Source organism: Chaetura pelagica, unplaced genomic scaffold (assembly GCF_000747805.2).
Source record: "Chaetura pelagica isolate M959 unplaced genomic scaffold, ChaPel_1.0 scaffold828, whole genome shotgun sequence".
Classification (NCBI taxonomy): Eukaryota; Metazoa; Chordata; class Aves; order Apodiformes; family Apodidae; genus Chaetura; species Chaetura pelagica.
Window position 1 is genome coordinate 66,385 of NW_009954195.1, and position 1,982 is coordinate 68,366.

At 63.6% G+C, this 1,982-nt stretch overlaps 1 protein-coding gene across 1 annotated transcript in view; it reads right to left on the reverse strand.

The window, feature by feature from the left end:
* Positions 1–1,367: 1,367 nt before the first annotated feature.
* The window catches only part of MAF1 (MAF1 homolog (S. cerevisiae)), a 5,800-nt gene continuing 5,185 nt past the window's right edge, over positions 1,368–1,982 (reverse strand). The window contains exons 6-7 of the mRNA XM_010003148.1: positions 1,790–1,909; positions 1,368–1,389 (exon numbers count right to left, since the gene is read on the reverse strand). Coding sequence (XP_010001450.1) covers positions 1,368–1,389; positions 1,790–1,909 — 142 coding nt within the window. The remainder of the gene's footprint in view (positions 1,390–1,789; positions 1,910–1,982) is intronic.

Below are 1,982 nucleotides of genomic sequence, written 5' to 3' on the forward strand. Positions count from 1 at the left end.
GAGAGCAGCAAGGACAACACCGCACTGCTGCAGGAGCCCACAGTGGGGGGGAGGGGAGGACCTGTCTGACCCCCCTCTACACCCCTAGAGGCTGGAGCCATGTCTGGAACATGACCTGGAGCCTCCCCCTGGGCCCAGGGATGGGGGGAAGCCCTCCAGGGAAGCCCCCCAGTGCCAGGTGTCTCCAACCATGGGGCATTCACTGCACCTTCCCAGACAGCCTTTCCCAAACACTGGGAGGGAAGGGGGAGACCCCCCAACACACCCCAGAGGGAGGGGCAGGGAGGGTGAGGACCTAGGTGGGCTCTTCTAAGGAGGCTGGGGTCATGGGGAGGCAGCTCCAATGGTTTGTGCGTGCTCAGCTGAGCTCTCCCTGCCCTCAGCTACCTGCTGAAACATGGAGGGGGTACCATGGCCCCTCAGGCCCTGGGGCAGAGTGGGGGGCTTCCCCCCGTGGCTGCTGGGTAGGGGGGATGGAGAGATCAGGGGGAGATGTGGTAGAACCAGGTTCACCCCAACACCAAATCAGCTGCCACAGCCCCTGAACAGGCTGAGCCAGGCCCAGCGCCACAGCCCTAGCCCCACGACCCCAGCCCCACGGCCCCAGCCCGGCTCTGGCCCTGGCCCCCGGGCAGCCCAAAGTCAGGAAGGGTTTGAAACAAACCCCAGAGGAAGCCCCAGGGGTGGGACTGAAGCGCCTGGTCCAGCATCCACCCGGGGCTGTCAGGTGGGACCCCTGGATGCAGGGACACCGGCACCACCCCACGAGGATCAGAAAACAACCAACAAAACCAAACCAGGGCAGAGAACCACGACAGGAGGGCGGGAGCAAAGGAAACCTCTTGAAACAGACGGACTCTTCTCTGTGGAAGGAGCTGGGGACAGTTTGTGGGGAGTTCAGCAGCGCGGCATGTGGAGAGGGCCAAGCAGGGCTTCCCTCCGGGCTGCAGCGCTGCGGATGGACGGATGGTGGTCACCGGGTGACTGCCGGGAGGGAAAACTGCTCGAGGGAAATCCAGCCCGGGTTCAGCGTCGCGAGGAGTTTGCAGGTCAGTGCAGCCAACGAGATCAGCGATAAAGTGCAGCAAAGCTTCTCGGAGCTCCCACACAGCTGTCTGGGGCCCCGGCCCCGGGGAAAGGGGGGGGATGGTCAGCAGTGCCAGAGCAAGGGGACACATCCACGGCCAGTACACCACGGCTGCTCCCAGTCCATCGTGCTCCAGGATGCTGGAGTGGTCTCCAGTGTACGTGTGGGGCAGAGCAACGCGGAGGGATGGGCAGGGGCAGGGACCGGGGGCTGCCTCCGTGGCGGATGCAGGCGGGATGCAGGCAGGAGAGGGAGCAGCACCTCGGTGCCATCCCAGGACTCACATGCAAATAACTTGCAACCTGTAACAAAGCACATGGGCCTTAATGATCACACTAGTGTCACACAGATGTTAATGAATGGTGGCAGCGGTGAGGTGGGAGGAGGGGGAGTAGTAGGCATGGAACAGGAGGAAGAGTGGGAACAGGGGCACAGAACAGGAGTGCGGGGCATGAAGGAGGAAGGGAGGGCTCACAGAAAGTGAGTGGTGGGCACAGAGCAGGAGGAGGCAAGAGTGGGAGTGGTGGGCACAGAGCACGACTGGGAGGCAAAGAGGATTGGGGGCCCAGAGCAGGAGCGGGGTGAGGCAGAACTGGAGCTCCGAGCTGCACTCCAGAAGCAGCAAAGCAGGAACTTCAGTCCCTGCAGGCCATGGCCCCCATCCCCCCCACCCTCAGGAGCTGGAATGTTAAGCTCACAGACCTGTCCTCCTCGATGCTGCCGCTCTCGGTGTCGCCAGCATCCCTGTTCTCCTCCATGTCTCCCTCACCGAGATCCATGTCCAGCTCGGTGCCCGGCTCCGAGCGCGTGTACGTGTACCCACTGGGGAAAGGGCGGCACAGGTCAGCGTCCTGCCAGCACCGCCCGGCATGGCCGCGGGGGAGATCCTGCTCCT